Raw genomic sequence first — 24,522 nt, forward strand, 5'->3', positions numbered from 1 at the left:
AGCTTAGAATCATTTACGCTTCTTATATGTTCAATTAAGCTATCATTTTTATATCTCAACAACCTTAAAAGATTTAAATAATGGAAAAAAAGGTTTATTTGGTAGCTATGACTTCTCGAGGCATAATTCCCCTTTGGAAAATTCATTTTTCCTACTTAAAAAAGAGAACAACTAGCAAGGACAAAAATATTCAAGTGAAAAACTAGCCTCTTCGCGAAACTTCATTATTGTAAACTCAATCTTATTTGTTTTAGTATTTATGGCTATAGGGCGTCCCTAGCTCCTATTTTGCTTGGAAACTCCATCAACAACCTATTTCGATTAATCCTAAAAAAAAAACTTAGATATTATTTCCTGTATGAAATACCATAATATCTTTCGCTAAATCAGAAGAATATAGTCTTTTTGCAATACTAGCTTCAGATTTGGTAGCAGTAAGCCCGAAACTGTTGAACATCAACTTCGATGGAAATACACACCAAATTTGAAATATGTATTCTAAGCCTTTTAATTTTTGAATCATTCATTAAAATATTTGCCTCAGGTTTATCACCAGCAGGCCTATCTGTCCGAAGTACCAACTTTAGTGTAAATTAAACACCTGTTTGAAAAATATACCTAATGTTTTTGATTTGAGACTTCTCTATTGCAACACAAAGTTTAGTAAAAATCAAGCTAAACTTGGGAGATATATGGTCATTTTCTTTTGGGTCTGAACTACTACTTTATTTCAACAGTTTTCTTAGGTTTCTCAGCACCCTTGGAAGCTTCACTACACTTACTATGGTGCCATATCAAGTGTGGCGGAAATGTAGTTTCAAAATCTAGATTGGCGGTAATTTCTTTGTTTCATCCAATTTTTAATGAAATAAAAAACAAGTTATGTTTCAATAAAAATCCTTAAAAGGAATACATTTGTCAAAACCTGGAGGGAAGGGACAATTTTTTTTCAATCAAGTTTTTTTTTATGAAAATTCCACAGAATATTTGTTTTCACTGAAAATATCCGAAAGTTTCCAAGACCTAAGGGGCTGGGGATTTAGGAAGACAATTTTGTTTGCTTCTATACGTCTCTGATTAAAACAAAAAGGCAGATATTTATTAAGTATATTAAAAAAAAGTTTTTAAGTTGTAGTAAGCACTTTAACATCCCTTCTTCTTGATTTGCTAATTATTTGGTGAATTGTTAGCAAAATAATTTCTATTTCTTTTAAGGTTTGGTAACTATCTTTTCAAATATTCTTTTGGGGATTAAAAATGCAAAGTGTACATGTTAAAGTATACAGTAGTAACATGATTTGAGTAAAAAATATATGTCACCAAGCCTCTCGGCACTTATAAAAGCTCGAAAGTACAATGCAAAATAATAAAGAAAGGGGTGACCCGGCGAAGTAATGGCTTATAACTTCGCTGAGTGGCGGATCCAGGATTTCTAAAAGAGGGGTTTGGATTGAATTTTGGCGAATAATGAAATTTGTAGTGCTAACTTCTGATCAACGCTGCAACAGGCAAATAGCCGGAATTCCATAAATAGTGGGAGAGGGATCTCGAAGTGGCGGGACTCTTCGAAATTTGCCTCGAAATATTTTACCAGCCTAATAGTTTTAGCAAAGATTATCTATTAGGTTTCATAATAATCTGTGGTTTTAAACAGTAATATTGCGCCCTGGAGCGTCAAAACGTTTTTCCTCTTGGTAAGGAAAAATATTATCTTGAATTTTTCTTCTTTTATACTCCTTTTTATGGCCATGAGAATGTCCTTCAAAATTTGGACCTTTCCTTCAATGTAGGACCTATATTTTTCTTCTAATGACTTGTGGAATAGCCCTATCCGAGAAAATACCAAACGCCTGTTAAGAGCTGTTTGTAGTGAAATTCTTTTAGTACTGTCAATCTAAATTAATTCTATAGGTTACCTCAACAAATTGCAATAGTTTTGATTTTGGTATGATTAAAACTGGAAAAAAAATCTCTACAACATATAAAAACTGACCAAAATCGGCTGAGGCGAAATTGACATTTTTTCATATTTTCTTCTAAAATAACGACAAAAAAAATAATAGCTTGCACCTTTAAAAAGTCGATGATAGGAAATTTTGGTACATAGATCACGAAAATGGACTCAGTTCTTTGTTTTCATCATCCCTGAGTAGTTTACCCCTCCCCCCCTCTTACAAACCCACACACGTGAGATAAAGCGTGTATTAATCTATCTTGGATATTACGCGAAGTCAGATCCGCGCAGAGAAAATTTACACTTACTATGCCAAAATGCTCGGAAAAAAAATCATGTCTTAGTAACTTGCATATTTTGCCACCCCCTATGAACACCCAATCAAATAAACGGTTTTGCATAAATCTTAAGACTGTCCCGTATCTGCAATGTTCTTCAACGTTGCAAAGTTAATATAAATGACATTAAAATTTAGAAACCAACAAGGATAAAAACGAACTACTAAATTCACTGAACTCACACGAGAACTTACTATTGTTTCAACCTTCTAGCCTTTTTTTGCTTCTAAGCAAAATTTTTGTCGGTAAGACAGTGCCATGAAAGTTTTCACAACTGGACATGCAATTGAACAGACCTTGCGCCCGCACGTAGGGGTTTTGCTCCTCCTATGCTGAAGTTTTAAGGGTTGGGGAAAACGTTGCCATTTCTTATGGAATCAAACCGCAATTAATTATTTTTGACTGTCTGGTCCAACACGTGGCGAAAAATATTGATCACAACCTATGTACTCTTGATGGTAGAAACGCCTTTTATGGCATGGATATCATTGCATCTGGAACCCCAGGGATTAATAGTACCTTAAGAAGTATCCTTAGGCTATACGTAGCCACTGAGGAGATAAACGCAGCTGTAAGAATGCAAATCATCCATAGAAAGTCAAACATTTATGTTCTTTAGTCAATGTATTACGATCTCGTTCATCCAGGATTAGAAGAAGATAAGATTTCAAGCTTAGTAGTTCTTTGGCTTAAGTCTCGGCATCTCAAGCAACATAGGCCAGGTTGAAGTAGAACCATGCAATTAGCCATGACCGGAGACTATTCCAGTAAAACCAACATTTACTTTCGTCCTATGATCAATCTTCTTTCAAGTGGCGAGAATTCTATCCTTTCTACACTGACATTCGTTGCGTTCTACATGACATCAGGTCGAAGGGTACGGATTTTCTCCGTTCGTAACCTTTGACCAGTTGTTGTCGAGGAAGCACACGAAGAATATTGCTGTAAAAGGACCTGAAAGTAGAATTGGAAAAGTATCGGTTAGAAGATCCCTCGCCCTCATAAGTTTTGTCGGGGCCATTGGACCTTTAATGGATTGAACTGGATTAAAAGAAATGTTGAATTGAAAGAAAAAATGGGAAAAATAAATTGATGTACGCTTCCGACACAGTTCCTTATCTTCTAAGTGATAAGGCTATTTCTCCAGTACTGCGAGCCAATAACATTGCAGACCTAACACTTTACTTGATTCTGATAGAGGAACTTATGAACGATGATTCAGATGCAGAACTTCAATTGAATGCAGAACTTGTATTGAATGGGGTTGAGTTTAGTGAAATCAAGGGCCTATATGTGAAAGTAATCACTATATAAGTAATCTCAAGGTTTAAGTCTCATGACAGTCAAAGCTTCTCTGTTAACTATTAAGCCAGAGCGAAGTCACGAGACTCGAAGAGGAAAATTTTGGATACAGTACATGGACATGGTTGCCATTTTTTGAAACTTGCTCAGAACTGAACGTACAGGTCAATAGAAACTTCATTCGGAACCCATTCTCGACATGCTCCCTTACCTTGCATTAGCTGGTCACAACAACTACATGAAGTTGGTGAGGCTGCATATACAGCACATGAACAGACTTGAAGATATAATTCTCTAATTTTTCGAAAAAGCCTTAAATGTTGTGAGAAAGTCGGACAGATTTTGGACCGCTTTATCTACAGATTTGATAATAGAACAAGAACTAATGAGAAGTCTAAAAACGCTAACCAGATTGACTAGAGATAGAAGAATGAAGGAAGTACAGAGCCTTCAGTGGGTAATGAGAGGTACAGCCTGTGATCACTTTAATCTTTAGAAGCAAGAATCTACGGATGTTTCGTATCACACAAGCAATCAACCCAAAGAGTCTGGTATTTTGAGGTAGCAGAGGGACTGCAAAAACATTAAAATAGCTATTGACTTTGTCGAGCGGTCGTATCCTTTCAAGGATGATCGGATATCGCTTCGTAGCCTTGCTAATGGCATGACTACTGTAGAAAACGTCAACGCCGGTAAAGTAATGAAAGTCAGGAAAAAGATTCATCACGGATTGGTAGGGAAATCTTTGAAAGAGCATTCGTTCAAATGGATCAGGCAGTCCCTATGGCAGTGAGGTGAAATCCAACGTTTATACCCTTTATTGCTGTTTCAGCGTCTTCTAGCTATATCCAAAAGACTGAATATTTTCATTTATCCGAAGAATATTCATTTAAGTATAAACTTTACTCCTATCTAGCGTCATTTTTTGAAGATTCTGGCCCGCTCTGAAAGCCAAATAAACCAGAGCTAGCAAAAGCTATCAGGCTACTTTTAGAAATTGATACTACTGGTGGAAGCATAGTCTGAATTGTACCTACAGGCTAGAAGGGAGCGCCTTGCTTCACAGGAGTCCCTTGGCAAAGAAAGAAACATATTCGGAGCCCTTAGACCGATACTGGAACTACGTTTTGGCCAAATATCCAGACGGTTTTATTGTCTTTGATAGCTACGACATCACTGCTTCGAAAAAAGATACGACTCATCTGAAGCGGAATGGTGTCACTGGAAGGGAAGTACTGCTTAGCCCAGAAATGAGACTGACAACCAAAAAGAGAAATTTCTTTCATGCAAAAAGAATAAAGCCCGTTTTGTCAGTGTATTTTGTGATTATTAACGAGGCAAAAGTCTGAGAACTATCCAAGATAAAACTGATGTTGACTTGCTTATTGTGTTTACAGCGGTTGAGTATTCAAAGTCTTTTGACACTGCAGTTATCGGTGACAATACCGACTACCGACTTGTTGGTGTTGTTACTTTATCATTGCATTCCTGGGCACTAAAAGCTCTTCCTGCACAATGAGCCTAAGCCAACAACTTCGTGTGGAACTTAGGACATAGAAGCCATTGTTAAGACAATTAAAGACTGCTTCCTTTTGCTCAAGCAATTATTGGCTACTACACAACTTCCCGTGTACATGGACTTGGCAAAGGGATTGTGCTTAAATAGCTGAAAGTAAATGGACAGTTTAGTCTAGAATTCTTTCTTCGAAAAAAGATATTGAAGCAGTAGGAGAAGCTTCAGTTTTTATTGTACAATGTAAAATCTCACAATCTTGACAGTTACCGACACCTAATCTTTCAGCAGAAAGTAGCAATGTCTACAGCTTTCGTCCATCCCTAAGATCTACCTCCTACCTAAGCAGCAGCGAAGATCCAATTTTTCCGAACCCATCTTACAAGTACAAGATTGGATTGGGCTTCAGAGCCCTACTATTGATCTTGAGAGTTTGGGATGGGGACTTAAGAGCGGTGTGCTGTACCCTACCTTTACGAAGCTTCTAGTGGCACCAAAGAATATTCCCACCGTCGTGAAATGTGGTTTTAAGGGATCTTGATATAGTGACTGGTGCAGCTGCTATCAAAATGGCATGGAATGTGACATTGCTTGCAAATTTTGTGTAGGAACTAGTTGCTCTAATGCTTAGGTCCAAAGCGAAGATAAAAAAAAGACATGAGATTAATCAAATAAATGCGATGAATCTCCAATCCCTTTACAATTTCAAATTATCAGTGATTTTTATTTAAACTAAATTAATGATTTAACTAGTTGTAAGAAGTTGCTTATTGTATTCTAAGAATTCGGAGTGGTCATGTTTAGGCTGTAGAGTGGGAATGGGGTGGTAAATTGATACGGATACAACTTCTTTTCTGCATTTGCAGAATATTGATGCTTGATTTATGGAAGGGAGGGGGGACTGAGTTTGAGTGTTTAAAACGAAAATAAAGCGCATAATGTTAATTAAAGGACAAGATTTACCTGTTACCGACTTTCTAAACATAATTTTTTTTTTAAGCCGTCATTTTAGAAGAAAAGACAAAAAACATTTAATTTTGTCTCGTCCAATTTTGGCCTATTTTTAATATGCTGTAGATAAATTTTTTTTCCGGTTCGAATCAAAACTATTGTAATCTGTTCGAGATCAAACCTTAGATTAACCGTACTTTTAATGAGTATTCAGAAAACTGAAAGATATCAAAAGAATTAGTGTTTGTATTTTAAGAAGAATTTAAAATAATGCTTTTTGTTATTATCGTTGTAAATATTTTGCCACGAAATTACAAATTCCGTAAAACGTCTTATCAGAAAGAATTTTTCATCACTCATTAAGTTAACCCTCACTGTTTTTTTCGATATCTTTCCAGTTTTGGGTTACGTACCAGTTTCATTGAAAATTTTGAATGTTAAGAATTGTTTTAAGATTATTAAAAATGATTTAATCATTCTAGTTACAATATTTATTGTCAGTTGCTATTCAAATTTTGTTTTGTCTAGGGCATGTTTGGAGCCAGAGGGAGGGGGTATGGCCCCTCACTAAATACACCAATGGTCTTCCTTGCATTTTTTTAGGCATTAATTTGACATAGCAAGCAACTTTTGCAGATGTCAAAACAAATTATTTTCGTCATACCCATTTCTAGAATTTTAGTTTTTGGAGAAAGGGAGGGGATTGATTTTTTCTTTTGCATTCTTTACATTCAGTTCTCGTTTTAGGTGTCTTGCATAATTAGCTTCAACATCTAAGAAAGTTGTCTCCACTTAGGCTTTGAGCGGTAGCTAAGAAAATTTTATAACGCTCCTTTCATATGCGAAAAAATAAAGTGAACTAAATCAAATTTAGCTGTGAGTCTCCATATATACAGACCACATAATTTCCTTTTGAGCCCCATCGTGCACTGGTTCTGGGAACATTACTTTACCTGAGGCCAAAAGTATCTCAATGATTTAACGAATACAGAAATTGGAACTTGTAAAGTTACGACCTTTAAAAATTTATTTTGTATCAATATTTTGATTGACGAATTCAGACACTTCGAATTGTACTTATTAGGGGTTTTAAAACACATATCTCAAGGGTAGAAAAAAAGAAATTAGGTGATTTAAAATTTATTTACTCAAGCAGGAAGGATGGGAGACATAGACAGGGAGTAGAGCTAATTAGGAATAAGGGGGTGGCTAATTCCTTTTAAGGTTGCTGACGGTTTAAGCATCCTAGATGAAAGTATGAGCAAAATGAATGGACTTTTAGAGGTGTTGCAAGTTCAGGGTGCTAGATGAGGATCGAAAATTAATTTTATGAAGACAAACTCTAGCAGTATTGAGAGCCACTAGGCAGTCTCCCTATGAAAAGTGTGCTTTCGGTCAGCCCAATATTAAAAGCTGTACTTTCGTTGATGCCACTATTGACAAAATACTTGTGAAATTCAAAGATTGTGATAAATGCAGTGTGCAAATTCCAGTCTATGTTATCATTTACCTGGCACAAGTTCCTCTAGTCCCTGCTGTCACGCACTCTGCCATTAAAGAGGATATGCGTATGATTAAGCACCCGCTGCCCGTTGTAGCTGAGAATATGGAATCCTGTAATTTACTACCATTTAAAGTTCCATCTGATTCGAGCAGTGACGAAAGTGATTGTGTTTAGTTCTCAAAAGCTTACCACCAGGATGTGATAGCTCACTGAAGCGGAAAATATTCGTAAGGTTGTCCCTTCCATGGACAAATTGAAAGAACACCTACTACAGTACCTACTGGGCAGGTACTACTGAAACTGCCCAGCAATTGTGTGATACAACAGCTGTATTGTTAAAGCCTAGCAATCAGACAAAGATTATTTCAAATGTATACCTTGGGCTTATCTGAAATTACCGTGCTGATCTAGACACCCAAGTTATTGCGGACTGTAACCCCAGCATCACTGCCGCAAATCCGATCGTTGAAGTCCACTAAAGTCAAACTTGCTTTCAAGAGTAAGCTAGATCTCGAGGAGGCATTGAAAGCCGGCCTGACTGTCGACTGTGATTTCTATCGAGTTCTTGAGTTCAAACCAGTAAATTGCCAATGCTTCTGATTTCAGAGCTTTAATCACATTTCTACAAGTTGCAATAAGTCAAAGAATTGTGCAAGGTATAGTGGTGCTCATTCTTGCTCTAAGGATGTGTCTTTTTCGAATCGCCCTAAATGTGCGAACTGTGGTAAAGACCACATCAGCTTCAGTTTCAAATGCCCTCTTTCGCGAAAAGTAATGAGGAACCAGAAATGGCGATCCTAACTCCCTCTTGCCCAGTTTATTTATTCTGTCTTTAAATATTAATGCTACCAAAGACAATGGTACAGTAATTGACGGTTTGTTAAGCGAATATGACTTCATTTGAATTCAGGAGCACTACTTGACAAACAACAATCTAAATTTTCTTGGAAGATCCATCCTCCACGAAATGTTTCTTGTTGCAGCTAAAGGACGAGAGGGCGTCCCCCTGGTGATCTGGCTATATTTGCAAAAAGGACTTTGAAGACAAAAACGATCCCTTCTACGGATAGAACCATAGCCTTATCAATTCAGGGAATGGTTCTTATAAATGTTTATATGCCCACTGAATACCACACAGCTGTTTCTTTAGCCCAATTCTCTACAGTTTGTGACGATATCTCAAAGCTCCTTCGGGCTACGTGCTCTACAAATAAATTCTGGATTGTTTGCGGTGATTTAAACCGTAATCTATTCCTCCCTGGTGTGCAAAGTGACATTTTCCTAGACTGACTCCCTCCTGCTTATATAATCTATAACGAAAGCAAAACTTTACGTACACTCACAATCCTGGTGCTACATCTCATTTAGATCATGTTGCTTGCTTGCAAAATACAAATATAGTCGCACGTATCATAGGTCTTGAGTCCAAGACCTACAGTAATCATCAGCCAATTACGTTTAAGTTCGCCCCTTCGCTTGATATACCAAAGAGCAAATCAAAGTGGTACAAAAAAAGGGACTGGTCCAAGTGTGACAGCGCTCTGTTTCCGCTAACTGTGATTACTTTATTGTCTCTTGTTAAAGTGCTATACAGTATCCTTGCAGTCGGGGTGATCCACTCGGCATCTAAGCTTGATCTTAATTTGTTAGCAAGTTTTACATTCTCTAAGTAGAGCTGAACCCTCTGCAGTTCAACTCAAAAGGATCCCAGTTGGTTCAGGAAAACCAGGTTGGTCTCTCTCCCTGGATCTTGTTAAGACTAGGCAGCACGCTGTTTTGGCTGCGATTGTGGATTGCCTGCGGAAGACCATATCGTGACACCCCTTTTGACTTAAAGTGAAGGACAAAACGAAACTGCAAAACTCAGGAAGTTTCACCTGGAAGGAATTTTGCAGTTCTCTGGTTCGGTGAAATCATGACGCAAAGTTCATAAGGCTGAAGAGAGTTTGTATGGCCAACCACCTTCCAATCTTTCACTTAGTGCATGAGAAAAATATTATAAGGCCACTTTCTCCGTTAAAAACCCTTAAATTTTTCAATATTTCTGAGGAAAGGGGTCTGACATTTCCAAATATAAATTTTAGAGTCATCATTTCTTATTCAAACAATTTTTGAATATATTGATACGCCATATCCCTTCCGCTTTTGAACATGTAAGTATTTAAATGTAATACTTTCCGTAATAATTTAAAGATAGATGTAGCAAGCATTATGGAGCAACCCTCGTATTACAGCCTCCAAAAATACTCCTCAGGATGAAGTGATATTAAGGTATGTATCTTATCTCCCTCATTCTATATTGACAAGAACGATCACTGAAAGTGGAAAAAATTTGGAACTGCTTCAGTACAAATTTTGAGACTTGAAAATCCCCCCTGTAGTTTCATCCACTAATATCTTAGAATTTCAAAAGAAACCCAATCATGATGAAAATTTAAAATAGCATAGCATAACAGGCTAAAACTATTTTCTCTCCTGGATTTATGACGAAACAGAAATTGAAAAAGTATACCAAGAGGGATATACAAAACTAATAGAGAAAAATTAATACCAATAATCAAATCTTGCCCCCCCCCCCCCCGAAGCACAATTCCAGAGAAGTTTTAATATAATTCTTTGTTCACAGTCCACGTCCACCTTTTATTAGCGAAGGTACGGTACCTAGCACTTACTTATCAAACCAGAAAAAGAATCCAATATTACGAACAGTTACGACAAGAAGTCCATAGTGGCTCGTATCAACGCAATATGAACCGACCTTTAGAAACCAGTTAAGTTTAGAGCGGAATGACTAGCCCGAAACAAGCAGTAAGTTCTTTGATAAAACGAAATGAAATGTGGTATTCTATCCAATTATAATATTCTTGCATAGGGTAGAGATCAGGACGGTGCTCGGCAGTCAATCAGCGGGAGGATTTAAATACAATAGCTAGACAAATTAGGAATTCAATCATTTTTCTAGTCTTAGAATGAAATGATTGATTCAAAAGTCATTTATTTTCCCACTTACCAGCTAAAGCTGCAAAGAGCTGGGGCGCAAGTTTTGCTTTTACTTCATTATGTTCGATTCTTTTAACTTGCTTCATTTGGAAGGTTTCATCTATGTTTTCGATGTTTTTCATCTTCAAAGTTGATACATCATCCTAGAAAACCTATAGTTATTATTAATAAAATTCAGAGATAAATTTCACTTAAAACTTATCCATATTAAATAAAAAAAACTAGTTTTCTTAACTGAAAGTAAAGAGCGACATTAAAACTTAAAACGAACAGAAATTAATCCGTATATGAAATGGTTTGTCCCCTCCTCAACGCCTCGCTCTTTACGCTAAAGTTTTTAATTGTTTTAAAAAGTAGTCAAACTTAGTTGTTAAAAAAGAGTTAAAGTTTAGTATAAAGAGCGAGGGATTGCGGAGGGGACAACACATTTCACATACGGATTAATTTCTGTTCGTTTTAAGTTTTAATGTCGCTCCTTATTTTCAGTTAAAAAAAACAGTTTTTTTTATTTAATTTCTGAACGTTTTTGAATTAATGCATGTTTGATTTTGGCTCTCCGCACATAAATTATTAAAATGAAATTTGCATATTAATTCTTTTTTTGGCTAAATGGCTTTCTCTTAGTTTTGATCAGACAATTTTGAGAAATAAGGGGTGGGGAAGGAGGCCTAGTTGCCCTCCAATTTTTCGGTTACTTAAAGAGGCAACTAGAACTTTTAATTTTTAACGAACGTTTTTATTAGTAAAAAATATACGTAACTTAAGAATTAACTTACGTAACAAACTTTTATATTCTTATATTTTTATTAAGTATGCTAGGGGGTTTGTCTCCTTGTTAATACCTCGCTCTTTACACTAAATCTTAAGTTTTGTCCCAATTCTTTAAGAATGACCTTTGAATCGGAAAGGCCGTAGAATAAATAGTTGAAATTACTAAAAATACTTTAGCATAAAGAGCGAGGTATATATCTCCTCCTAAATACCTCGCTCTTTATGCTAAAGTATTTTAGTCATATGCGTAATAATCTCTGTTCGTTTTAAGTTTTAATGCTACTCCTTACTTTCAATTGCAAAAACTTTTTCTTGTTTATTTTTTCATTGTTTTTTTTTATAGTAATGCTAGAAAAGCCCGCGCCCTTCTCATTGAGTTTCTCTTCCCCCGTGACATATTCCTCCAAAAAAAGATCCTCCCTCATAGCCCCTCCCCTCAATCCCCACCCCCAAACCGAAAAGATTCCCCTGAAAACGTCTGTACACTTCCCAATAGCCATTATTGTATGTAAACACTGGTCAAAGTTTGTTACTTATAGCCCCTCCCCCGGGGACTGTGGGGGAGTAAGTCATCTCCAAGGACATAGTTATCAAATACAAGGTTCTCTGATATGCTGAATGCTATGGTGTGATTTTCGTGAAGATTCTATGACTTTTAGGGGGGTTTCCCCCTATTTTCCAAAATAGGGCAAATTTTCTCAGGCTCGTAACTTTTGATGACAAAGACTAAATTTGATGAAACTTATATATTTGAGATCAGCATCAAAATTTGATTTTTTTTATGTATCTTTTAGCATCAAGATTCGTTTCGTTTACTATTGAGCCGGGTCGCTCCACGAACTGTTTGACAATTGTACCTTGAAAGCATTGAACTCCCAGTTTTAGTTTTCATATTTTTCATTGCTACTAAAAAGCAACTATGCCAGGGTTTAAGGTGTTTTCGTCAGTTATGATTTCCACTCAGTTATACCCATGCACTTAAACGATTAAATTTTACAGTAGGAAGAACATTTGATTTAGAGGAATTATTTGAATAAGCTTCTGCTCATTTTTGGCCTAATGGAACTCTTTATTTTTCTTTGGAAAACTTGTTTAGTGAAAAAGTTTTCTAAACTAATACTCCGAAAAAGGTTGGCACTCCTTGGTGCCAAAATATGTGTCAATAATTGATTTACTTCATAATGTCAAGCTTCAGAATATAAAATGAAATGAGAAGGTATATCAATAAATCTCCTACTTCCAAAAATAGGCTGAGTTGAATAAGTGGTTTTAAGAAAGTGGGGCAACCAAACTTATAACCTGAATACATCATAAAGCACACGTTGCCTTTGTGGCTTTGTCAATCCTAGGTTTCAGATACTTTTAACAGGACAGAGAAGCTATGGTTAAGAGATCTGGGTTTTCAAACGAAAATTTCCGAAAGAAATCCAGGATTGAGAAAAACTCAGAAGCGTGAGTAGAACGCGAATAAAAATTAACAAATAAAGTGCTTAAATGGCAGGAACGAAAAAATTATTAGGTGGTATATGATGATCCACTAGGACAAAAAACTATCATGGAACAATATCTGAAAGCACATTCACCGCTGCACTTGAACTCTTCAGCTGCGTCACAGACCATTTTATAAGCAAAAAACTGCTGATGTAGCCATTTAGCATCAATTTTGAAGAATGGCTACACATCAAAATTTTGATGTGTAGCCATTGATGCCTTGACATAAAAATTTTTTATGTCAACCTTGCTGACGATGTGGCACTAGGATGCAAAAGTCTCTGTGAGCCCAAAACTGCAATAGAAACAGTAACGTCTGCTGCAGGATAGCTTGGTTTAAAAGTAAACTGCTCTAAGACCGAAATAGTTGCTGTGGACAAGGCATCACCCACCCTACTGACATCTATAAAAGCGTATGGACAAAGATTTGAGATAGTTGAGCAGTTGACCAGCCTCAGTTCAAATATCCATTCAAATGAAAATCTAAAAGCAGAGGTGTCAGCAAGGGCCGTCTTCTGAGAACGATGTTTCACAAAACCAAGATCAGTCGACTCACGAAAACACAAATTTACTCTGCCTTTGTAGCTAGCTATATGTTGCAGTCGCCAGACACTTTACTCATTACTCATACACAAATGATGAAGGTATTTGTTGTCGATACAAAATACTTTCACAAAACAGAATGCGCTAGATGGTTTAACAGGGTACAGAACTTGGAGATCCCCCGGTCCTTAGAATTACCAATCCTCTCTGAGCTGAACGATTCTCGTTCACTCTGCTGGTACGGCCATCTACTTCGTCTGCCACTTAATTATTCGCCTTATTCATCTTTGACTTCCATCCAACAGCAAATGACTGGAAAATTCCTGAGGTAGACCACGCACAAGATAGGCGAACGTTATCCACGGTTGATTCACTACCAGGAAACGGACCCTACTGACCTCTGGCTCCTTCTGCACCGGCGACGTTGCCGAGAAAGAACTTTACGTCCAAGTTTAAGTCTTAAGTGAAGACACCGAGAAACTTAAGAATATATTTGAAAAGTAGAAATCAAACACAACTGTAGAAATAGGGATTTTGTGGGTTTTTAAAAACAAGGGATCAGATACAAAACAATCACAACTTAGCCGAAATGGTAGTGCTGGAAATTCTTACACAGAGCCAAGGAGTATTTTTATCCAGTCAAGACGAAAATAAATGGAAGTGAATCCCTACCATTGCACTTCCTTAGGGTATTATGCCATTGACTCTCAATAAAATCTTTGAGATTGAATCAAAACCAAGACCATGTGAAGTTATAGTAAAGAACCATTAAGGGGATTATGCTGCTGACTTCCGCAATTAAGTTAGCTGGAAAGAAAATAAATAAGTGATAAGATAGTTTCCTATTCCATTCTTTGGTTATCTCTATTTTTGTTCATAGAGTGGATGCCTCCTCCATCTTCTTAAGCTTGCAACTGCAGGAGGGTCAAAATGGACCCCGAAAAATTTTGTAATAGGAAAAAACAAGTCACCTTCAAAAAGAGACTGAACAATAGTGCATTTCATTTTGGGAGTTTTTCTCTTGTGAGAATTATCTTCTTTCTTTTATATTTCTTTACTTTCAGCTTAGAAATACATAGATTTTCTTAAAGCTTGAATTGAACAGCAGTGTCTACTATCTCAGACTGAAATTTAAAATTGTACTTTTTACATAAGACTGTTATATCTTTTGAGATGGCATTCCTCTTTGAGTGGGAATAAATAAATTGCCTTGAAATGGGACATGCATACTCAAATTGGGCCTCTAATATTGAAAACGAGAGGTTTATTCTTTTTGATCTTTCGAGTTCTTCGAGGAAAGTCACAAACCCTCAACTTCTTTCAACCACTAATAACACGCAAAAAGTCCCATCAGTAGTAACAATTCTCCACGTCCTGTCACAATTCTACCATTCCTGTCGCATACATATCCCATCATTCCTGGCACAAACATATTCCACCATTCCTGCCACAGTCTTAGGGGGTATATTAGAGCCAATTGGAGTCACCAATCCCTCACGTCTGGTCTGTGAGACAAGGACGTTTCCTGAAAACACTGCTTGATAATTTTATTGTGTCGAAGAAACAATTCAATGGTCCTGAGCACACAGTACCATTGCGTAAAGTAACTCAGCATCAGGAGAAAATACATTGTTTACCAAGTATTTGGCAAGTATTAATGGCAATTTTGACCTGGCTCGTTATAGTAACCAGAAGAGACTTACCTAGTTTTTACACTGAGAAAAGTTGTTAATGAAGGGAACGTAGTATGCAAGGGGGGGGGCAAAATTTACCTCCGGCCATGCAGACTTAATATTTTTTGCAGGATACCCGTTTTATAGTACAACAACCTCACTTGTTCTTTTGAAATTAATCCATTTCAAAGAAGCAATCAGCATAATTTTTACCCTTACCCTTTCAGCTCGATGGGTCGTATTCCGTATAGATGCAATTTTTTCCCTTCAAATCAAAATTAGTTAAATGGACCCTTAAGAATATTTCCAATTTCATAGAGAATTGCTGGGATTCCCGGTGGCCAAAAAGGCACGCGAGAGGGAATAGGTGCCCTCATGTTACTTTGCCCCGTAAAAAAGGTACTATAGTGCTTTATTTCTGATTAAATGAGTTTCTTTTAAAGCTTTTTTGGTCATCTGTTCTATATGAAGGTACCGAGAAAAACAAAACAATAAATTTGGGAAAGACATCGCTCTTTACTAAGCCAACGCTACTGCGTAGACTCTCATGTCACATATAAATTTACAGTTATATTGAAATCCCTACCAAAGTCCTAGCTGATATAAATTTATCTTGATTCTACATTTATAACCCTTTTATAACCCTTTTTTTATCACACTGTCAAACGGATCATTGATCATCGTTAACCATTGTCTGTTTATAAGGGTCAGGACAGAAACTTAAATTAGAAGGATATATATAATTTAAAGCTTAAATAGTTAGCACTGCGCTGTCATGGAACACCTTATCGACTAACTCAAAAATAGAATCAACCAGTCCATTTTCTCTTAGAAACTAGCAGGCCTATATGCTGGAACACATTTCTCATAACGCTAAGGTTTCCATGTTCAAACTGCATAAAATCTGAAGCTTTGTAAGTCAACAAGTTTAACTGAATAAAAAAAAGTTAAACTTTGAAAACATTGTTTTCTCAAAATAAATTTCAGACCAATGTCAAAATTATAAGATTCAAAAACACACTGGGTTAGGGAGGGCCTCTCACTTATCTTAGCCCCACACAGAATGTTAAAGTATTAATTGTGCTGTATTTAAGGCGACCAGGATTATTTAAAGTCATTTAAAAAATAAAACTAAAAATAGCTTTGATAAAATAATATATTTTACACAATACATAATAACACAAATAGCGCATCATAAATAAGATACTGAAAGTTTCCATTAAAATTGAATTAATTCTTGAACTTTTAGAGCGGAGGTTTCTTGGGAGGAGGGGCTACACATCTGATACCATGTTTGGATCAAAGAATGCCCCTGATAAGATCAACTCAAAGATCTTCTTGTGCCACTTAATTGTGCCTAATCATGGACTTAATAGTGAGAAACCAGGCAAAAATATTATCAGTTTTATATATCTATGAAAACAGTATATCAGTGCCACCTTTGCAAAATAAATTATTTTCCCAATGGATTTTAATGCGAGCTTAAAACCACCAGTAAAAGGTTTTCAGCCACGAAAATTCCTATGGAGTTATGCAAGCAGACTTGACAAAAGCACTTTTGTTCAACCTACCCCATGCACGAAGCATTTCCTGCTCTTTGGAGATTTTGGAACAAAGAAATCATATCGAGATAGATAGTAAATACGCAGCTTAACCCGGAGTCAAATCTTAGGTGTCGATAATCTGACATATTGTTAATGTTACATACCTGCTGAGCAGGTCACTGAAAATAAGAACTATTTATGATAAATTATTAGTTTGGCAACAAATTAAAACAATTAAAACGTGTCCAAATGTTGTTTTATTGTTAAAGAAAAAATTCAAATGAAAGTCACGCGAAATTAAAATTTGAAACGAGCAGAAATAATTATGTATATGAGCCCCTTCCCCTTCTCACCTGTACACTCTTTACGCTATAATTTATAATACTTTTCTAAAATTATGAGCAAAAGGAATGAGTGAAACAAATGTATTTAATAGGTAATTGTAGTCTTTTATTTATCGACTGCCTTTTAATGCTTCTCAAAAGTTTCTTAGAAACACGGTTTTAAACTTACGGTTTGATAATGGACCGAGCAATCATATAAGGGTAGCTCTATTATTTCTTAAAGAAATTAAAAAATTGCAGAGAAGGATTAATTATAAATACGGTGTTAAAAATGTGGATACTTACTGCCTAAAATTGATTTAACTAATTGTTATAGATTAAACTTTTTTCTCTTAGTGTTTTATCGTTCATAAAGTTTAATAATGTTTGGTAACTTTTTTTTTGTTTTCGATTCAAAATTTACATATCGTCTTGTAATAAACCTGAGATTGTAAATAAATAAGTACTTTAGCACCCAAGATCGTAGAAATAGACACACAAATGTAAAATTGAATTGCTTCACAAACACTTACTGTGCTTTTCCTTAAATAAAGTCCCAAAAATCACTAAAATATACAGAAATTAAAAAGAAGATGATGGTCAATCAAATAACGCTGTCTTATCTATAATACTAGACTTTACTAGATTTTATTTTATTTGTATTCAATTAATCCTGAGCAAGAGGTCATATTTGCAGAAATTGCATAAAGCGTGATTTCCCATAAATAATTAAAGACACTGCGACAACTACGAAGAATAGTCATCGGTGCAAGGTTTAAAAGAAATTATTCCTTTTTATATTAACATAAAGGGTGATGAAAAAATACAATTTTTTTCTTTTTTGGGAAGGGGAGGAGGGCCACCGTTAATTCATTATTTTACGTAATTTTCATTTCGTAAGCATAACGGTCAGTCAATAAAAAAACTTGTCACTACCGGCATTTTAATAGCTAGAAAATTTAGGTAAAAAAATTTTGCTCGGAGGAATAGGGGGGATGTATATAATAAAATCTTCAGTTTCTTATCAGTTTTAAACTTACAACTGCAATTCCTTTGATTAAGGGCACCCAAATGCACAAAACGGTTTAGGTTTGGGGCACAGGCTCCCTAAAAATGGAGCTGAAAATAAACAAAAAACTTTTCCTCTGGTTGGCCCATATCTGATTTTCTTACGTTTTTGGACCAAAGGGATCCCGATGTACAAAAAAATGGATATATGGGGGGTTAACCCAAAAATAGAGCCCGATGAAGAGCCAAAAGCAATGGTCTGATTCAAAAGGATTAAGGCTTACATCAATAGATTGTTAGGCCAAGATGATATTAACCTACAAAAAATAGGTTGGGTGTCTAGCTATTTCCCATGGTAGACACTGATCAGCATGGTGGTCATATTTGTAACTGACTCTAATGCACGAAATAGACTCTAGAGCCGAGAAATAGACTCTAGAGCCGAAATAGACTCTAATGCACAAATACATAAAAAAAAAACACAAAATATTTTGTCTCAAAAGCTGTTCGGAAAAGGGTACAAACTTTTTTGTTTTCTCAACGACTTCAAACCGAGACCTCAAGTTACTTGAAAAGAAAATGTAGTGTATAGAGGACCAGTCTAGTGGAAATGTACCAAAAATATTTTCTGATCGGTTTCAAATTGGATTTATTTTCGGGACCAAAATGTTACCCAAAAATGGGCCATAAAAGTTGCCTCTGATCGACCTGAAACTTTCAGCCTTATGTTCTTTGACCAAGGAAATCTCAACAAAAAATTGCAAAAAAAAAATGTTGACCTGAAAACTGGGACGGAAAAATGGCAGCTGTTGACGGCAAGGACTATGTCCCTATTTCATTCTACAGAGGGGCTATGGAGGGAATTAAGATTATTTCCAGGACAAACAGAATAACAAATGCCTAAGACTATATTTTTTCCCAATTTTACCCCTCCCTTTCAAAATAGCGGTAAAATGAAAAAAACAGTGTAAAGAGAAACACACACACCCACAAAAATGAGATCGAAGGTTCCATAAAACCATTTCAACATATTATTCCATGCTCCAATGAGACATTGAAAGTCTTTCAAAAGATATTGTAACTTGTATTTGCAGCAAAGTATAAAATATGCCTAGTTGCTGGGGCCTTTGAACAACGGGACATGAACAAGGACAACAGGTATTGGAAAAGTCAGATGGTATTAAATTTTAGATTGGATTCGGAAAGCTTGGGAAGGAATCTGGAATTGGTCCTATAAACAATATGTGATATTTCACCTCACTTAAGGGAGAGGAGTCCCTTGGGTAGGATCCCCTTTGGGAATTCATGAAGGAGTGCGAGCTCCCTGAAATTGCAACTGTTGGGCCAGGTGTAATCTTTTCGTGAGGAGCCTTACCAAACAAGATTCCTTTGGAGATACTTCCTCCCATTATCATTTGCTACATAACTTCTCTTAATCTTTACCCAGTTGCCCCATTCGCTGTTCTTACCCTGAATTGGAATCGACAGTCATTTCCTCCAAACCTTATTTCCTGATCTATATATCCAAGCTTCATCTTCATTTGACATCGAAGTTTTGTTCTTCATACGACTACCCCAGGAGATGGGACCCAAAAAATCTTATTCATGCTGGGCTTGGATCCCCTGTACACCAATCGGCACTGCGAACCTTTGCATCTTGCGCCATTGGCAATTCGTGTTTTAATTGAGCTGGAAAGTTGCTTTCACTGGTGGAGGTTAAGGCTGGATAGTTAAGATTACCGAAAATTAGCTATGCAGAAGAGAACATACTGTAAAAAAAGGGAGCGGTATCTTTTGCGGAATGAAAACGGGTGTAGAAGGTGTTCCTTTACTTGGCGCAGCAAAATTTCAATAGCAGGGTTTCCAGTTGTAACCTGATTTTAAATGACAAAATCACAAAAAAGGGTGAAAAGTGGACACATACGAAGAAATTTGTTCTGCTTTCAGCATTAGCCTTTAGTCAAGTTGAGGAAAAAGTAAATTTGAAATAATCAATTAAAGAAAAGACATGAGGATAGTTGATAAAACATTGACAAGAATGAACACGCTTATTTTGGATAAATTATTTGACAATTTATAGATTATGTAATTTTTGATTTACACACAGGATTTATCATTGGGACAGGGAAAAATATTCCAACCTGGTTTTGCCCCAAAAGAGTTGAGGGTCTGAATTTAAAAATATAGTGAATTCTGAAAGGCATTTTGAAATAAATCAAAAACTAAATCAATGTGCTACGTGGTTATATGGAAGGAAGGGTATAATTTAGAGAATAATTAATTGAATTAAAATGTCAAGATAATTTATAAAAAAATTCAATAAACAACGCACTTATTTTGGGACAAAATATTTGGCAATTTCAAAACTATGCAATTTTTTGATTGTTTACGTGCAAGAATTGTGATTGAGAAAGGGGGAATATTTCAACCCAGTTGTGTCCCAAAAGAGTAAGGGTGTCTATGTGAAACTTTCGTGCATATTGAGGGCTGTTTCGAGCTAAATCAAAAGACACTATGTGCATCCGTTTATAAGGATGCACATCCTTACATCCTAGGATGCAAATTGAAACTTTCACGTCTAGTTGAAAGCGGTTTTGAAAAGTGACTGACAGGAAGGGGAAAACAGTTCTCCTTGCTATTTTTAGACACTCTGCCCCTGGTGAATATTGACCAAAATTTTGAAAATGCCAGTTTTTTTCAAGATAGTCAAAAAACTGAGTAGCCCAATAGACCAATAGCTAGGACAAAAATCTGGCCTTTACTGGGGGGCTAGTAGCCAAATATATTTTCGGGCTTGTTTTTTGCGTAGGAGCCCACTTAGTCAAAAAGTTTATTAATTCCACGTTGGTAGGGTTTCTCCCCGGAAATTCTTCTGGGGGGAGGGTTTCTCCCTCCCCCTCCCTCCCAACGTACACTTTCCCTTTCCCCAATCCCACAAAAAAAGTTTCTGAACTTAATGCCTGAAACTGGGGAAACTTGCCAGACTTTTGAAAAAGGGGGGAAATAACTCCCAAAAGTCAAGGAGTTTATTGAAAACTACACCTTCAAATTCAGCGTATCAGAAAACTCTACTGTAAAAGTTTCAAAGCCCCCTCTGAGAAAATGTGGAATTTTATATTTTTTGCCAGAAGAAAGATTACTGGCGTGCCGATTTTTATTTTTTTTTTCTTTGTTCTTCCCAGGGATGATCATATCAAACCAACGGTCTTAGACGATCGAGAGATGGCTCATTTGAACGGAAATTGACAGTCCTAGAGCCTTTTTCAACCGAACAAAAACATTACCATCTTCTATGCACTTTTCCCCCTAATGTCGTCCAATCAAAACTTTGAGATAGCTATTTCGTTCAGCATAGGTGAAAGATCCAATAACTGTATCTCTCTGGGCAAATTTGCATGGGCGGGAAAACTCTGCATGGAGGAATTGTCAGCAGGATAAATTTTTCTATAGGGAAATTTCTATAGGAAAACTTTCCATTGGAGGGGGGATTCTTAGAAAAATTCCGCATAGGGAGATTCCACGATAACCTGAAAAATGATCAAAAATAAAATTGAAACTGGTCTTTTTTTAATGATAGTATGCTCAATAGAATTTCTGAGGCTGAATCGTCCGCAAGAAATTTATGTGGGGGAAAATATCACAGAAGATAGAATTATCTTATTCCAGTAACTTAATTCCAGTAATTCTAGTAACTAAGGAGGAGTATCAGTGGTTCGTTAGATCTTAGGAAGAAGGACAAGTGGTTAACACTTCAGAAAATAAATATTTACATTAACATTCATTTTTACCTTTCGTTAGCATTCCGGTAAACATAGAAGATGATCTGGGGAGGGAGGAAGTATAAGCTAATCTCTGTCCTTTTTTTAGTTGTATCAAGCATTAACGTAGGTGCTGCTCAATGATAGTGAATTTTTTTTTAACACACCCTTTAACGCGTCCTTCTTATTGCATTTTTTAACACAAATATTACTGTCATTTTCTTACTGGAAAAAAAATTACAGAGGTTGGAGAGGGTCAACTTTCTCACAAGGAAATTTAGATAGGTTGAACGTGGAAAAATAAAACCAGAGATTTTTTCGAAGATCGATAGTGTAGTATCTATCATTTTTCTACTTATATACTATGTTGATGGCATCTTGTTTTCCCAAGTCATTTCCCCTACTGGCGTTTAAGGGTTACCCTATATGCTATGGGTTGTTACAACCTATGTACATGCTACTGCTACTAGTAGTACTACTACTGCTGTTAGTACTAATGCTACTAAGGCTAATTGTTTGAATGTAAAATCCTCCAGTTACTGTTTAGGGAAATGCAGGGCTAAAACGAAACACATTGTGCACATGCAGATTATCACATCAGCGATATGATATACATATTATATGATATATTATATGATATTATCATATTATATGATATGATATAAACCATAAGTATGACCGTCAAATGCTCCCAGTTTATTTTCAGTCCACTGATATGTTTGGGAGAAAGGGCGAACTTCATCATTATGAGACTCGGCATAAAGACCAGCGTATTTCTTCTCGATTTGTAACGGAGCGATCGAGATTTTCACCAAGGAACATGGCAACAACCGCATGGAGAAAATTTCATACTGTTTATGATGATACTAAATCATTTAATATAATAAGACATGAACTTTTAATTTTTTCCTAGAAACTTTTCACCATGAATCTTTTTAACCTTTTTTTTCTCTATGGATTTTTTTTCTTTTTCTTTTTTTTTAGTTCACCGTCGCTGATTGCTCATGATGTCATTCTATGTGCACGTTTGTTTGATTGTTTTGTTATTGTGATTTTTATTTTGTCTTTCTGCTTTGTGTGGTGGGCCGTGGACTTGGTATTGGATCTTCAACTAATATTGTTTATGTGATAAATATTGATGGGGTCACCACAATCACGAGCTCTGTCTCTCCGTGGTGAACCAGTGTATTTTATTTGTTATGCGTATTGTATTAATAAATTGAATTGAAAAAAATTGAAAATCAGTGATATGTCGTAAATGGCTTCAAGTATTAAGTTGAACCTATCAGGGCATGAGGAGGGGTTGTTGGAGTAGACTAATAAGGCTCGATATGAATACTACTACTGCTTACGACTAATACTACTACTGCTATCACTAAAACTGTTCCTATTGGTTCTATTGTTACTTTTTCTATTGTGCCTACCACTATTACCAATGCTAAGCAGTGCTGCAACAAGTACTCCAAATTTTTACTTAAGTATCAACTATTAAGTACTCATTGTTTTTTTTCTTAAATATCAAGTAATAAGTACTTTCCAATTTCTTGCTTAAGTATCAAATATCAAGTACTTGCCAAAATTGTACTTAAGTATTGCTTCAAGTACTACTTCAAGTATTTATTCTATGCGTATATATTTATTCTATGTGTATATAGTCGTTACGCGCCATATTAGTTACGTGCCATTGTAGTTGTGTCCCTGTGTCCCACCTGTGAATATAGGTAGTTGTGTTCCTGTGAACCTGTGTAAACATATATATATATATATATATATATATATATATATATATATATATATATATATATATATATATATATATATATATATATATATATATATATATATATATATATATATATATATATATATATATATAATATATATATATATATATAATATATATATATATATATATATATATATATATATATATATATATATATATATATATATATATATATAATATATATATATATATATATATATATAATATATATAATATATATATATATGATATATATAATATATATATATATATATAATATATAATATATATATATATATGTTGTAAAAATCTGTAATTTCTCTTTGAGTGTCCCGGTCGTCATTTGTGTGCCGGTCTGTAATTTCGTCAGTCGACAAACATGACGTCAGTCGACAAACAACTTCATGGCGACATACAGCTCAATAATTATAATGACGTCAGTCGATAAACATGACATCAGTCGACCCACAAACATGACGTCAGTCAACCGACAACTTATTTTTATATATATAGATATATATATATATATATATATATATATATATATATATATATATATATATATATATATATATATATATATATATATATATATATATTTCTGATATCAAATATATGCTACCTTTTTTTAAAGCCATTCTGGAGGCTTCTTACTCCCTTTCCCTTGCCTATAAAATGTGCCATGTCATTCTTCTTTTGGAAATATTAATCAAGAACCAGAATTTCCGTTTTATCGATTTTAACCGTTTCTCTTGTTTGGCTGGTACCCACCCAACGAAGTCCAAAAAATAATCTTAACCAATTTTCAACACAACGGCTTGAAAGCAAAAGACTTTCAAAACAATTAAGTGCAGTCAAAAAACTCCTGATTGGATCAGACAGATCACATGACAGGATTGACACAGTGCACGTAGAGTTGAACTTCTGGTGATTAGTGTTCAGTCAAATCTAGCACGTTTGAAAAAATACACGGCTATTCTGAAACATGTGGGAATTATAAAAAAATAATAAAAATATTCTTTTCCCTTATTTGGCTGGTAGACACCCAACGAAGTCCAAAAAATAATCTGAACCAATTTTCAAT

General features: G+C 35.5%; 1 protein-coding gene across 3 annotated transcripts in view; it reads right to left on the minus strand.

Annotated features, from left to right (window-relative positions):
- LOC136025065 (facilitated trehalose transporter Tret1-like) overlaps positions 1 to 17,550 on the minus strand; it is a 39,421-nt gene extending 21,871 nt beyond the window's left edge. The window contains exons 1-2 of one of the 3 annotated variants that reach the window (XM_065700749.1): positions 17,441 to 17,550; positions 10,573 to 10,714 (exon numbers count right to left, since the gene is read on the minus strand). In XM_065700749.1, coding sequence (XP_065556821.1) covers positions 10,573 to 10,684 — 112 coding nt within the window. In that variant the 5' untranslated portion in view covers positions 10,685 to 10,714; positions 17,441 to 17,550. Of the gene's footprint in view, positions 1 to 10,572; positions 10,715 to 17,440 lie in introns of those variants that run through there. The other 2 variants (XM_065700750.1, XM_065700753.1) reach the window with 2 other exon arrangements.
- Between the last annotated feature and the right edge of the window lie 6,972 nt (positions 17,551 to 24,522).

This window comes from Artemia franciscana, chromosome 3 (assembly GCF_032884065.1).
Source record: "Artemia franciscana chromosome 3, ASM3288406v1, whole genome shotgun sequence".
Lineage (NCBI taxonomy): Eukaryota > Metazoa > Arthropoda > Branchiopoda > Anostraca > Artemiidae > Artemia > Artemia franciscana.